The sequence below is a fragment of the Aquarana catesbeiana genome, linkage group LG11 (assembly GCF_042186555.1).
Source record: "Aquarana catesbeiana isolate 2022-GZ linkage group LG11, ASM4218655v1, whole genome shotgun sequence".
NCBI lineage: Eukaryota > Metazoa > Chordata > Amphibia > Anura > Ranidae > Aquarana > Aquarana catesbeiana.
In genome coordinates, this window is record NC_133334.1 from 41,782,085 (window position 1) to 41,795,321 (window position 13,237).

General features: G+C 42.3%; 1 protein-coding gene across 1 annotated transcript in view; it reads left to right on the plus strand.

Moving 5' to 3' along the window:
* LOC141111968 (catalase) overlaps nt 1-13,237 on the plus strand; it is a 55,296-nt gene that overhangs the window by 24,773 nt on the left and 17,286 nt on the right. The window contains exons 2-6 of the mRNA XM_073604214.1: nt 1,109-1,280; nt 2,660-2,770; nt 2,851-2,981; nt 6,845-6,949; nt 11,690-11,815. Coding sequence (XP_073460315.1) covers nt 1,109-1,280; nt 2,660-2,770; nt 2,851-2,981; nt 6,845-6,949; nt 11,690-11,815 — 645 coding nt within the window. The remainder of the gene's footprint in view (nt 1-1,108; nt 1,281-2,659; nt 2,771-2,850; nt 2,982-6,844; nt 6,950-11,689; nt 11,816-13,237) is intronic.

Below are 13,237 nucleotides of genomic sequence, written 5' to 3' on the forward strand. Positions count from 1 at the left end.
GACGATCCATGTATTGCCAGGGGCATGTGTTATCGCTAACTTGTGAAACGCCTGGTGGTCACGTTGGCATCGTTTCGGCTTTGAATGTTGTTGACCTCTTCTTATCAAAATTTTCAATGGTGGTGTCTGTGTAATGTGTTTGTAGTGGACTTGGCATTAACTTGCTGGTGGTTTTGAAATTTTATTTTTTGTATAAATGTGCTGGGAAAAATCTCACGAACATGTAGCCAATGGAAAGTTACAGCTAGTTTCTAACCTTTTTGTGCATTGTATATTACGGTCCATAGGGGAACGTAACCCTAATGTGCTAGCTTAAAGTGTTGGCTAAAAGATTGTGCTTATGGACTTCTACATTTTACTCCTTTCTGTTTAAGGTGCAGCTTTTCAAAGACCCTGGCTTTTGTCCCTTTTGCCATCGAAACTTAAAAATGATGTATATACAGACCGCGGAAGGAGTGTTGGTATCATTTGGTTGCTGCGGCTGGTCAATGAAATACCTACACGTATACCGGCCACTAAGAATGGCAATCTCTGGAGTTGGCTGTTGTCAGAAAATTAAAGACAAACTAGTTGCAAAAGGAGGCTCCTTGGATTCCTGTTCAGTTCTCTAATAGTCTATGGCAGCAGGTTCTCCAACAGCCAATCGGTCTTGGCAAAGCTGATTTGCTCAGATTTCACCCAACCTCAGTTCTTCTCTAAAGGTTGACCAGCCAAGGGCCGTGAACCACTGAACAGCCCTCCTCTTTAAATGTTTAAAGTGAATCTGTCACAGGTTCTCTTGATAGCACCCAATAATATCCAACTACCTGTGCTTCTCCTTTTAGTTTTCTCATCATTAAAGGCTTTTTTTTAATTTTTTGAGCTTGCACCTGGAAAGGGATCGCTCTGCTGCTGAGCGGAGTGTGGTTGGAGATGGGTAGGTCACATGCTCCCCTCTACCCAGAAGGGTGTCTCCAGGCCAGGACAAGAGTGCCATGAAGTGGAGTATCACCAGAAGAGGGGAAATGGCTATTAAGGCAACCTGTCACTTTGGCCCCGGGGAACCTCTTACAATAAATCCACAAATGCTTCTGCAATTTTCTAATAAACTCTATTGATCTTCTCCTAGAAACCCGACGTCCTCACAACTGGTGGTGGTAATCCCGTGTCTGATAAATTGAACCTTCTGACTGTTGGACCTCGAGGGCCCCTACTGGTGCAGGATGTGGTGTTTACAGATGAGATGGCACACTTTGACCGGGAGAGGATCCCTGAAAGGGTGGTGCATGCTAAAGGAGCAGGTAGGTGAATTTGCTATCTCGACACCAGGGTCCTCTTCCCATAAAGATTTTGTCTTGGCTGGATGGTAATGGGGATGCCTGTATGACTCTTTGCTTGTATAAGCAGCCCCCGTGTTCATTCGGCACCAAAGTTCCTCCAGTGTTTTTTTTGTTTTTTTTTTCCCTGCATTTATGACCATGTTCCTACTAAGAAATGGGGTTGACCTCTTCTGCGCTACCAATATTTTTGAGATTTTCTCAGAAATTTTGTGAATTTGGTAGCTGTGGAGATGTGTTCTTGATAAGAGTACATCTATACATTGCTCCCGATATCACAAACGGCAGTGCAGTTTTTCTAAATACACTTTTGGGAGGTAAAGGTTCATCAGGGAATCCGCACTTAAGTAGGGTTGTCATAACGTAAAGAGTAGATGTAGATGGGACTGCACAGGTAATTATAGGGCCTTCAGACACTCTTGTGAATCACAGCTGACACATTACATAGCTGTGCCTTTGACATCTTTGTGGGCTTTACAGCAAGGGCTGGATCATTTGCTTGCTCACTAGACAATTGCCTGACGACATACAGCTTTTTGAATGCCAAACGAGCAAGCAGGTATGTTGGGAACCTGCAGCAGTGAGTAATGGCTAGTACTGTGATTTACTGGAAACCCTCAGTTCCTTATGGGAACATTATCTGCATGGAGTTTGATGGTTAGGTTTGGAATATATATATATATATATATATATATATATATATATATATATATATATATATATATATATATATATATATATATATATATATTTATAAAAAAATTTTTTTAACCTATTGGCATCTCTGTTTGATGCTTCATATTTAATTGCATCATTTTAAAATAGGCAGTACAATGGCTTAGTGACTGGCACTCATGCTTTGCAGCCCTAGAGTCCTTGGTTCTCCCTGTGCTTAAGTGGGTTAACTTCCACATCCCAAAGACCTGCTAGTTGGTAAATTGGCCCTAGAATGTATGTGAAATGGGGAACTCAGATTGTAAGCTCTTTGATATACAGTGCTATGTAAATTGTTGGTGTTATACAAATACAAGTAATAAAGTAAATTGGCTTTAAAAATGTGAAGACATTCATGACTTCTTTGAAAACGCTAAATGTCTGGCTGTCATATTGACCAAGTATGCAGATCAGGAAAGTTCTTATCTGTATACCTGTTAATTACTGATTTAGAAGTGACCCCTTGTTCTCTGCTAATGTCTAATAACATCCTTGAGGTGTGTGTGTATGTATATATGTGTATACATACATACATACATACATACATACATTTTTTTTTTTTTCATTTATCCTACAAAAGTGAGATTGTAGTTTTTATGGTGACCCATATAAATGTGACTGTTTTTTAGGGGCCTTTGGCTATTTCGAGGTGACCCATGACATCACAAGATATTCCAAGGCTAAAGTGTTTGAGTACATTGGGAAGAGAACTCCGATTGCTGCGCGATTCTCCACCGTTGGTAAGACTCTTCCTCATCTGGTCTGTAAGGTGTGCTGAATATTCTGTAGAGTTGACCTCCCTGTGGTCTCCTCTCTGCAGCTGGAGAGTCGGGCTCGGCTGACACTGTGCGTGATCCACGAGGATTTGCATTGAAGTTTTACACAGAGGATGGGAACTGGGATCTGACTGGAAATAACACCCCCATTTTCTTTGTCCGTGATGCCATGTTGGTGAGTTATCTTCAGTGTTATGTCTTTATTAAATGTTGGTTGGTCCCATACTATGTGCTCTAATAGGCTACCTTATTGCTTTATAGCAGAACCTCAGGTGTTGCCATTTTATGCCTCACTTAAGCTGGCCATATACATTGATCGAAATTTGGCCAGTTCAGCAGGGACCAGCCAAATTTTAATTCATGTATGGCCACTGTAGATAAACTGAGGTCAAGCTGCTGCTCGACCCCTGTTCAGCCGCCCTGTCTGTATATATTCACTCGATCAGTGCTGCAGGCTGTAGTTCTGATGTGTATTCTGCATTGGGGGAGTCTCTCCACTGTTAGAATACAGAGTAACATGAGGTGGCAACCCCATGTTCAACCCACCGGCTGAACAAAAAACGGGCCCACATATCTTTAAACTTGTACGTTCAATGTTCTCAAGCGCTTGGGCATATATTAATCTCATTGGCTAGACTATTAAATAGTTCTGGCCATTAAAATGAAAGAATGCTAAAGTGCCTACGAATGTTTACCATGATTTAGAGTGTGTGTGTTTCCTGCCTCTAATCTCCTGTAAATGCCTATAGTGTGTATGGACACAAAGGCTAACATGGAGGGGAGTTTAGAGGCAGAGGGGAAAAAAAAAAAGCTCAAACGCCTGTAAAAGCAGGTTTTTGAGCTTAAGTGTGCATCGGGCCCTAACTCTTCCCCTCACTTTCAGAGACTGCCTCTAACTTCCTGTTGCGTCTCTGGGACAGGAAGTGAAGTGCATTTTCCCCAGTAATATACAAACAGAAAAAAATAACAGAACGGTTATGGCACTATGCATACTGTGAACCAAGCACTGCTAATTTGAACCTCTTTCTGTCAGCAGTTTATGGCATTCCGAACTTGGTGTAATCTGTTTTTGTATACGGAAAGTAGAGGGGGGGGGGGGGGGGGGGGTGTTTTTGCATGTGGTTTTTAAACCCAAAACCCCCCCCCCCCCTCCCCCCCCTCCTGTCTTTGCCAAGTAATCTGTTTTTTAATAGTCTAGGTTTTAGTTGAACTTCTTTGTACAGAAAGTGAGCATGTCCTGGTTAGCAGAGCACAGCCAGTTCTATTGTGTAGCCCCACCGGTGTACCTCCTGCGGGTTGTATATGTAGTAATAATAGCGCTTGGAATGTAACCCAAGTACTGTACCGTGTAGCACTGATGCCATGTCCCGGCAGGGAAAAGGTTACCCTGAGATTTGTGCAATAAGAGGGTGATGACCACTGTGGAGGGGTAGAGGTTCCTGTTCTCTTTGTCCTTTTTAGAACTTGTTTGTGTGACCTCTTCACATGACACCATGGTGTTGTTTTTCCAACTATTGGCCCTGCTTCTCTGCACTTGGCAGTCATTTTTAAATTGCCTTGCGTAATCCAAGGATCTCATGTTATTGCAGGACGGGGAGGGATGTTTCTTTTGCCAGATTCAGGATTAAAAAAATTCAGTGTGGATTTTTTTTTTTTTTTTCCCTTCTGGTGAAAGAAAATTTCATCTTGTCGTTGGTCTATCTTAATGCCACAGAGTTGCTGCAATAAGTGTTCCATCACGCATCTTCCTTCCAATGGTACTTTGCTCTGTTTACTGACAAACTTGTTAAAAGATCTATGCCTTAGAACTGATATTTCAGTCCTGTATGGTTGGCGCCATTTTTTTAACAAAAAAAACCTTGGAAGCTGAGTGCAAAAAGGAGTAATCGCCTGCAGCTGACCATGCCCTATCACTGATTTATCACTTCATTCTGCACTGTCCCTTGTGGAGGGGCCAGCTTGGTAGAGGCAGGATTTTGCTTCCATTATGTTTATCTCCAGCAAGGAGGACAGTGAGCAGTACAATAGTGAGTGACATCCCCAAAGCTCATGCATAGCATGAATCTATCCATGGCTGCTGTAACCACCCCCTTTTAGGAGGCTGCTGGGTGCCTGGATTACAGCGGTGGGGGTGTTTTTTTTTTTTTTTTTTTGTTTTTTTTTGTTTTTTGTAGCCATAGAGTGCAGACCATTGCGCTCGTAGCCCACCCAAGTGTGTTTAAAAAAGCAAATGAATATTTGCTTTTCTAACACTGAACTGCTAATTAGGAAGTGCGGGTCTAATACCCAGCACCTGATTGGCTGGCTGGCTGAAGTCACAGGCATCCCTATTGGACGGCTAACAGAATGGAAGAGGAGACGCATGGGAACCATGGAGGACACAGGAGCCATCGCCTGACCCACCAACAGGATGGGGTAAGTCTCGGTCAGACAGAGGATGTGCTTTGTTCATATTTTGTGTCCGGGGTTTACAACCACTTTAAAGTGACACCTAAACTAATTAATTTTATTCAAGTAAGTATTCTAGGCTCAAAAATTACCTTCAGTTGCTCTGAGGCCTGAGCCTCCTCCAAATTCTTTCCCTTTTTTTTTTTCCCTCGCTGCTTTGTTTTCAGTTCTTGCATCTATATAAAAAAATAAAGTGCCAAGAGATTTTAATAACTGATATTACCTAGCATGCATGCTGCATTGCAATACTGTTCAACAAAAACCTAATGGTGGTTGGTGTGTGTAAAATTTGATAATAAATATATATATATATATATATATATATATATATATATATATACATACATACATACATACATACATACATACATACATACATACATACATACATACATACAATTCTGGCCAAAATGAGAATCACAATTTTTTTGCTTTAGAATAAAAAGATCGCGACGTAAAACCTTTCACATTATACAAACAAAAATGGGCTAACTTTACTGGTTAGTGGGTGTTTTTTTGTTTGTTTGTTTTTTAATTCATTAAAGTAATGTTTTCCAAAAAAATTGCATTTGAAAGACTGCTGCGCAAATACAATGTGACATAAAATATTGCAACAACCACCATTTTATTCTCTAGGGTGTCTACTAAAAATATATATATAATATTTGGGGGTTTTAAGTAATTTTCTAGCAAAAAAAAAATGATTTTAACTTGAAACCAACAAATGTCAGAAAAAGGTTTAGTGTTTGTGTGTAAGTGAAAAAAGTTTAACCACTTAGAGCCCATTCACACAGGGGCAACTTTGGATCACCCCTAGTCGCCTCAAGTCGCGCTACATGAAAAAAAATCAATGTAAGTGAATGTACACTACTGCAGTCGCTCCGACTTCAGAAAAGGTTCCTGTACTACTTCAATCCGACTAGAAGGCGACTTGTACCCATAGATTTCAATGGAAGTTGCCTCCAAGTCTGATCACTGTTCATACTGAGGCAACTTTACAGGAAGCAGAAAGGAAACAAAGTATTTTACTCCACTAAACAGCCAGCCCCCTCCTTCTCACACACAGCTGATAAGCTCTGATTGGCCACTTGTAAAGTTCCCTGTCTTGGAGGCGACTTCAAGTTGTGTTGTAAGTTGCCCCAAGTCACGCTGTGATTTATACTCCAGTCGTGTCCAAGTTGCCTCCCAAAGTAGCGCTGGAAGTCGTGTTGTCCCTGTGTGAATGGGCTCTAAAAGTCAATTCCATTGACAAATTGTTACAATGTTTATACTTAAGTTCAACTGATAAAGAATGTTGTGATTCTTAGCAGACTGCCCAGTTTTTCTCTTCCTTTCTTTTGACACTGTGGCTTCAGAAGAGCAGAGGGAATTCTTTGCATAGAAAGAATTGTGAAACACTTTAGTCAAGATCGCAATAACTATTCTTGACAATTGTGCAGCATGTATGTATGTATATATGTGTGTATATATATATATATAATATATATATATATATATATATATGTGTATGTATATTTATATTATTTTATAGTTTTTTTTTTTTTTTAATGACATGTGGATGTTTTTATTAATGTGTAACTGTATTTCTAGTTCCCGTCATTCATCCACTCTCAGAAGAGGAACCCCCAGACCCACATGAAGGATCCAGATATGGTCTGGGATTTCTGGGCCCTGCGCCCGGAGTCTCTCCACCAGGTAAATTACCCTATTGTGTACCTGTAATTTACTGTCTTCTGCTTTTAATACAATACAGACATTCTGGCCTGTAACAAGTTTGAGAACAGTGCTTCTATTTACTTAAAGATATCTCACCTGACATGATCTTCTTAGAGTCAGCAATGCCGCCCCAGGCAGAGCACATCTTGTTAATAACTGTCACACTGACAGCATAATAGGGAACCTGGGTGTTCTTTCATGTTACACCAGCTGGATCTCCTCCATGTGCACCATCAGCATTAAGTGTGTGCTTTCAGTCCTGTACCTGTTAATGGTTTTGAGATGTGTTTTGGTACATTGTTTAATGAATTTTGATGTGGAAATCTACTGTGTTCCGACCATCAAGGTTCTAAAGAGATCCTCAGTGTGCCCTTCAGTCTTAAAGGAGTTGGTTACTGCAAGAATGATCACATAAAGTGATGCTCTGTTTTGTTCATGCATGGCAACGCTAACAAAGTTTTTATTTTAACCACTTCAGCTCTGGAAGATTTAATAATGTGTGTAAATGGTGCCCATAAGGCCCCTTTCACACGGGCAAGCCGATCGGGTGTGTGTGTGTGTGTGTGTGTGTGTGTGTGTGTGTGTGTGTGTGTGTGTGTGTGTGTGTGTGTGTGTGTGTGTGTGTGTCCAATCTGGTCCGGCAAAAAAAAAAAAAAAAACACAATCTATTGCTCTGGAGGGCCTGGTGTCAATGGACAAGTGTCCGTTAACACCCAACGACATCCGATCTGATCCTATCCGCTAAAAAACAGATGAATAGGGATGGCCGTCGGGTGTACATGGACAGGCGGTCCGTTTTTTTTTTTTTTTTTTTTTTTTACATTCGACCAACCATAGAGGAGAGCGGGCTGTATCTGTGTCTGCTTTGCATAGGCAGAGAGGACATGGAGAAGCCATCTGCCTGCTCAGCTGGGGTCAGCAGAATGATTCTCCACTGAACTGGCGGAGTGCACCCCATGTGAAAGTGGCCTAAAAGTCTTAGTGATTAAATGTATCTTGTTACATTCAGCGCGCTCTTCCAATCTATCGCCAAGCAAGAACGACGATATCGCCCTGTGAGTCAGAGATAAAAAATGCACTCCCCACACCAATGTGACCTCTATACTTAAATAAAGGTCAAATAGCACTCCAATTGGTTAGTGCAGATCCTACTTCTTAAAACCATCAACCGTCCAGGCATTAAAGGGTTAAACTCCATTGTCTCCCATACCGATCTCCATATCTGTACCACTCTTATCAAAATAGACCAAACAGTAGGTGCTCATAGTGCAGTAGATTTTATTAAACATCTAATAAACAGCAGGGTGTACTCTACCTTTCCAGGTGCCTATTTCTGGCACTTAGCCCAGATTCACACTGCTGCGGGTTAGAAATCATGCAAGTTCAGCCGAACTTGCACGATTCCAAACCGGCAATGCAGTCCAACTTCGAAGGCGATTTGACAGACATCTGTGCGGGTTCATGCCGACTTGCACTCCCAAACATGGAGTATAATCCGGATAAATGACAGTGGAAGTTGTGACAGGAGGACCCACCCCCTTCACGTTTTGTCTCAATGACCTCATACCTGTTGCCATTTTGTTGTAGTTGGTGGGTTTTTTTTTTTTTTTTTCAAATATTTTATTTAGTCAACGGTATGGTTCACGGGCACATGACATTGCAGAAACCCCGCGTCTCATTTACAGAACAACCTGTTACAGGAACATGAATTTTGAGTGCAAACCAAAAAAATTACAATGTTCAGTATGCTGTAACCAACCCAAATTGTTTTTTTTTTAAGCTTTTATAACAAAGAAAAAGACCTTGCGCTGCAGATACACGGAACAAAGTAGAGAGTAGGAAATATTAAAGTAGGAAGGAGGGGGGGGGGGGGGGCGAAAAACAAAGTGAGAGCCGATCAAAGCTAGAAAGAGGTGGGGAGGGGGTATGGCGAGATGAAAAATGTGGTGACTCGGACCGCACAGACCATACACGAGTGGTATCTCCGGTATCCAGAGTCATCCCAGGGTAAGTTTTTAATCTACTGAGTCACTTTCAAATAGGGTGCGACGTTCGTCTTAATAGACGAATGTGTTCCACAGCGACCAAGTCTTGGAATAGTGTTCTTGTCGTGCCAAGAGGACAAGGTCGAGGAATGCATGCTTTGGCAGCGTCAAGGAGATGGCGAATTTTTTAGATAGTGTGTGTGTGTGTGTATGTATGTGTATGTGTGTGTGTGTGTGTATACATACATACATACATACATACATACATACATACATACATACATACATACATACATACATACATTTTCTTTTAATTTGACCTTCTTTTAATTTGGACGGTCTTTTTTAACATCTGACCAGAATTGTTCTATTTTGGGGCAGGTCCAAAAAATATGTAGTAATGTGCCCCGTTCCTCCTGGCATCTCCAACAGCAATCTAAGGTTGCGGGGAATTTTTTTTTTTTTTTTTTGTAATCTCACTGGTGTCCTGTACCATTTTTTTTTTTTTTTTTTTTTAAAGTTTTTTTTTTGTTTCTTGCGTTTTCGTACAGATGGATGATTAGTATGTAAATCGGAGGATCCGTTGTCTGTTGTGGACTGAAGGTGCGATTCAGGTCACGTTCCCAGTCCCTAAGGCAGCGTAGGGAGTGAGTCTGGGGGTGTGATCAATAGGCTATAAATAGTTGATAGGGTAGTGTGTGTCAGTGTCTGACCACGCTCCAGTATCCATGTAATGGAGCCTACTTCGGAGGCTCGCACCATGTGCAGTGTGTGTGTGGTACCAAGAAGTAGTCGCTGCGTGAGTATACCTTGTAAGTTAGAGAGTAAAGTATAGTCCCTTTCGGTAGGGTGAAGGATACGTCTACTAGTTTAGCTTTATGTAGGGTTTGAGCTATACGTATTGCGGGAGCCAGGAGGAACGGAGGCGAGTCCCAAAGAGGTGTCTTCAGAAGTGATCAAGGGGACGTTAAAGTCACCTCCCAAAATCAGCTGTCCTTCGGAGAAGTCCATTAGGCTCTCGAGCACCTTCCCTAGGAAGGTATCTTGGTTACTATTAGGGACATAAAGATTCGCCAAGGTCACCATGACACCACCAATCATGCCTTTTAAAAACAAAAAATGACCTGTAGGGTCTAGAGCAGTGTCCAGGCAGGTCCACGGCATCTTACTGGGGAGGAGTATAGACACCCCGGTGTTTTCGCTGCCAAGTTGGTCGAGTGATAAGCTATTAGGAAGGCTCTATTCTTAAGGATGGGCAATTTGTCGTCGCTAAAATGGGTCTCCTGTATGAAGGCTACAACCTCTTTGAGGCGATGTAAGTCCTGTAATAGCATTCGTCTTTTCTCTGGGACAATTGGTGTTACGCGAGATCACATTAATAACCTCCCATAATGGAGGAGGAGGGGAGAAGGTGGGGACGGTGGGTGATAGAAACTAGCAGAGAAAGGAGGGTAAAAAATAGAAACTTGGTGAGATGACAAGAGAAAAAAAAACGAAGTAGAAAATTATTTTTAATACGCTCACCAGTAGAATACTGGGAGTTGAGCGCTGGCCTTTGTGGGGGTTTGGATAGACACGCCCAGGAATAGAGTTCCGGCTATTTCTACCCATCCCAACCCTGTCAGGTAATGAAAACCGTAAGACCAATTTATCTAATGCATATAAGTCAACATGTAGGAAAATATGCAATAGCATGTGCATTAGGGAGATCAACATACCTTGAGAAAAAAAAAAAAAAAATTAGCAGTAAATGTAACAATCAGTGCCTCACATAGGGCAGTAAGTGGCGGCAATGTCGCCAGTTTGCTGCCACTGATTCCCGGGGGGGGGGGGGGGAGGGGAAGAAAGGTACATTCTCCCCCCCCCCCCCCCCCGTTAGGGATCTGAGTACCCTATGTCTCCTCGGAGGACAAGAGTCACTGGATTCCCTCCAAATGGCGTATCCTTAAGGATGGTAAGGTCAAGCAGTATTATAAGCTCTATCCGGTATTCACAAAAATGGTTAGCTATAACTAATCGTTTGACATATGGTTATGTACAGCTTCATGCAATCTTTCAATTAGAGAACGAAAACAAGTCTGAAAAGCTAATGGTCTACAAAACCATTGGGTGCCCTGTGCATTAAATGTTTACTAAAAAGTGGTCCGTTGCAGTGGGGCTGTGCCTAGACTGCAAGGGTTAATTGTTCATTTTGGTCTCGGGATCTGGTGCCCAACAAGCATCCTTCTGTATTCTGCATGTGGCCCATGCATGTGGCCCTGCATGTGGCCCATGCTGTTGGGCATCAAATAAAAACCCTATATAACTTGCCCTATCCTCCGCTCCACCCTTCAGCTGGTCCGGTTCCCACAGCTTCTTCTTCTCCATGTTCCACCGGTCTAGGGTCCTGACATCCTTAAGACCAAAGCAGGGTTCTTAGCCCTGCAGAGGGCCTAATGACGCCAAAGAACAGTTCTCTGCCAGTGCATTGGGAAGCAGAGGATTATGAAAGTATAATAGTTTCTCCTCTCCCCTAGACAAAACTAGCTACTAATGCTTGCAGTGTGGATGCAGTCCTACTGCAGTGGATCATTTTTAAGCTTCCTGGAGTTGGGCTTTTAAATGTAAAAATAAAGATTTTATATAAACAATTAAAAAAATTAAAACTGAAAAGTTAAAATGACCCCAATTTGTTTCTCTGTAAACTGGGAGATTTGGGGCTAATGTTTTATTTCTTCACTCTCTCATTTTTCAGGTCTCCTTCCTGTTTTCGGACCGCGGTATCCCAGATGGCCACAGGCACATGAATGGTTACGGCTCACACACTTTCAAATTGGTTAATGCCAAGGGTGAACCTATCTACTGCAAGTTCCACTTCAAGGTAAGGGTTGCTCATAGCAGCTGTGGCACAGATATCTGTACATTATTCTGAATCTGGAACCCCAAACACTATTATTGGTTGGGATGTAGGCTATTCATACGTCAGGCCGGATTACATTTCCAGTATGTATAGTAATACCCGGATCTACATACAGCAGTTTGAAATCTCAAGGTCTGATGATATAGCAACTGCTTATTTGGCTTATGTCAGTTGTATCCCAAAAGGGGTTAATGCGTTTGTAATTGCACAAAATATAAAATGTAACTGCCTATTAGGCCCCATTCACATCACGTAGCAGGAAGGAGTCATTTTGACCTTCAATTTTGCATGTCCTACAGAGGCCCCTTCACTTGTATGGGCTGCCCTATGCGCGTTTGTCACCCCAAAAGAAGCTCCTGCTCCTTTTCTGGTGACGAGCTTCACGTGATTTGTGAAGGTGCAGTTTGCCTCTTGACAATCGTGGCAGAATCGCATTGTGTTTGGGGTGCCATTGAAGGATAATAGCACCCAAGCACGCACAGTGCATCGTGCTGTGATTCCCAAGCAATTTGAGATTCTGCCCATAATCCCAAATCATGAGATGTGAACTGGGCCTTCAAGGAGATGTACAGCCAAAGCTAGTTTGGCTATACTTCTGTGGATCACAGGAGTGCAGTTTGTTCTGCACTCCTGTGACCTGTTTTCAGCAGATGGCGGGCTGAAGCCTGTTGTCGGCTGACATAGAGGTGGTCCAGGCTGGGGCAAGATCGCGACAAAGTCGGGATTGGCCCACAACCTTGGACCCTCAACCTCTCAGCGAGCTGCTGAGAGCCTGAGCCAGCTGCTCCTGCCCCCTCCATAGCCCAGCAGTCCAGTGAGTGCGGGGGGGGGGGTGTCGGGCATAGAAAAGAGCCAGTGACTGACAGTCACCAGCTCTCTGCTCATGGAGTTCTGAGAACTGAGTGATCAACTGTCCTTGATCACCCGGTTCTTGGCGCCGGAGGGGGATAGATGCAACATCCACCTAGGTAAGTATGATTTTGAAAAGAAAATAACCATTTAGATTATTGATCCATGGTGAATCTGATTTTTCCTTTTGGGGTCCGAAAGCAATTTTATTCCATGGCAGACAAAACTGGATTGCACTTTTATATGGGGTTTTTTGCCTTCTGAATGGGCTGAGGATGCAGACTTTGTCTCCCCCTTTTTTTTTTTTTTCTTCTTCTTTTGGATTAAACACTCAGGACTTGTCCTTTTTAACCTACCTTACTACATCAGCTTGATGGATGAATTGTAGGTTTCTAATACATGTAGCTGACGTAAAAAAAAATCTCTAGGTTTTTAGACTCTTGTAAAACCATCCTTGGTTTCTACTTTAGCTTTCCTAAACACTTCATTTTGTTACAACTCATTAGAGCCCTGCAGGTGTAGCAGCTGATTGAT